The sequence below is a fragment of the Belonocnema kinseyi genome, chromosome 3, assembly GCF_010883055.1.
Source record: "Belonocnema kinseyi isolate 2016_QV_RU_SX_M_011 chromosome 3, B_treatae_v1, whole genome shotgun sequence".
Taxonomy (NCBI): Eukaryota; Metazoa; Arthropoda; class Insecta; order Hymenoptera; family Cynipidae; genus Belonocnema; species Belonocnema kinseyi.
The window spans coordinates 155,205,117-155,206,982 of record NC_046659.1 but is presented as its reverse complement, the minus strand read 5'-3'; the positions used below and the strand labels follow the sequence as shown (position 1 = coordinate 155,206,982).

At 28.4% G+C, this 1,866-nt stretch overlaps 1 protein-coding gene across 1 annotated transcript in view; it reads left to right on the top strand.

Moving 5' to 3' along the window:
* Nucleotides 1-1,507, top strand: part of LOC117169268 (c-Myc-binding protein) — a 12,295-nt gene extending 10,788 nt beyond the window's left edge. The window contains exon 3 of the mRNA XM_033355553.1: nt 350-1,507. Within this exon, the coding sequence (XP_033211444.1) occupies nt 350-494 (145 nt within the window). The 3' untranslated portion in view covers nt 495-1,507. The remainder of the gene's footprint in view (nt 1-349) is intronic.
* Nucleotides 1,508-1,866: the final 359 nt, after the last annotated feature.

Here is a 1,866-nt window from a genome sequence, read left to right as displayed (position 1 = left end):
TTCGTATTTTCGTGTACAACGTTACCGGCTGATGCCGTTGGAATTGATTGTTGAAATATATTTTTTTACATCTTTTATTATTAAGCTTTGTACTTAAACGTGAAGTAGTTCTTACCAAAATGCAGTACCTAAACGTACTTTATTGTACTCTAATACATTTTCCAAAGTTTCAGCTCGATATTTTATTTATAAAAAAAGTTCTTAGGTTTAAAAAAACATTCAGTGAACTGAAAAAGTGAGGTCGGTAATATAGGTATTTAGCTGTGTCACATGCCCTTAATGAAATTAATTCATGCATTATTGTGTAAATAAGTACAACTCTTATAGAAATCCTTAATAAGAAAAATAGATACGTCCGCAAACACCTCGGGGGAATAACGGAAAGCTCTTCAAATACGGACGCCCTGAGAAAGGAATTGGACGAATCACAAGCCCAGGTTACGGAATTAAAAGCAAAACTCGCAAAATTCGAAACAGAGGCGGGAAACGAATAATCTTGTCCCAGAATTCACGATTTTATACTAGTCTCGCAACTCGTCATTAAGTTTAACTTTTGAAAAAACTATCTCATATTTGTGCCTTTAAATCGTCCCAGATTTATTCTGGAATGTATATTCTATCCCCCTCCCCCCTTTTTTTTGATAGTAGAATATCGGACCAACCAAACGAGTAAATGACATTTAAATTCCGTTAGGATATAATAAAATTGTCGAGAATTTGGGAAAATTAATTTTTCGCCTTTAGTCAGTATTAATCAAATGAAAAAAAATGGTTTCCCTAAATCGAGCCGGAAATTAATAATGCAAATTTAACTTTAAAATTCTTTAAAGTTTTAATTTCCCGAAGAATTGGTTTATACCGTTTTTCGCATAATTCAGCAGGTTATTTATAGATTTATCTTGCAATTTTTGTTAGCAAATTCTGAAAAATGTGGGATTAAAAGGTGAAATTTTGTGTTTACAATTTGAGAACCATTAGTGATAATCACTTATTTTGAGAAATGTAAATGGAAATTCTTTTGTTAAATATTCGAAGAATCGGAAATTTGTGATTATGATCGAGTGGTTTTCAATTAATTAGAAACAGTAGTTATTAATTGAATGAATTAAAACTAGTTTTGCTGAAAAAAAAAATAAATTAAAAAACTAGTTTAGATAAAGAGAATCAAATAGGCTAATATTGACATTCCATCACCGGTGCTTAGTCAACCAAAGAGAAGTTTTTGTATAGTTTTTCAAAAACTAATGTAATATAAATTGGTTAAGTACTTAAACTGTGTGAGTAGAAATTTCTAAAAAAAGGGCCATTGAGAGTTCATTGAGACTATGGTATAATTACACATCACGGAAAAATGTAAAACCACTTTTAGTGCCAAAATTGTGGTTTAGATGAACTCTGGAAGAAATATATACTTTATGGTTTCCTTCCGAGGAACCTGAAAATTATAGATTATACGTAAGTACTGTTGTATATTTGAAAATGCAATAAAATTTCCATTAAAATAAAAGTATTTAAAAAAATAATAATTTCCTTGATAATTAATAAGATTTAATTTAATTTAGACTTAAATAATTTTAGTAAACTTTATTTGAGATTAGTACTTAAGGTAAACAAGGCTGCTACAAATTCCTGTTTTCGAAATTTCCTGACCAATTTTTCATTTTTCATGATATCTTTGGTTAAAATGAATCATTTTGGTTAAAAATGATTTTTTTGTCAAAAATTACATTTTTTAGTTCAAAACTCGTTTTTTGTTGGTTGAAAATTAATTTTTTTGACTGAAAATATAAATATTTCATTTCTGGGTGAAATTTTTTCTTTTTTAGTTTAAATTCATGTACTTTGTTGAAAATTTGTCTTTTTCTT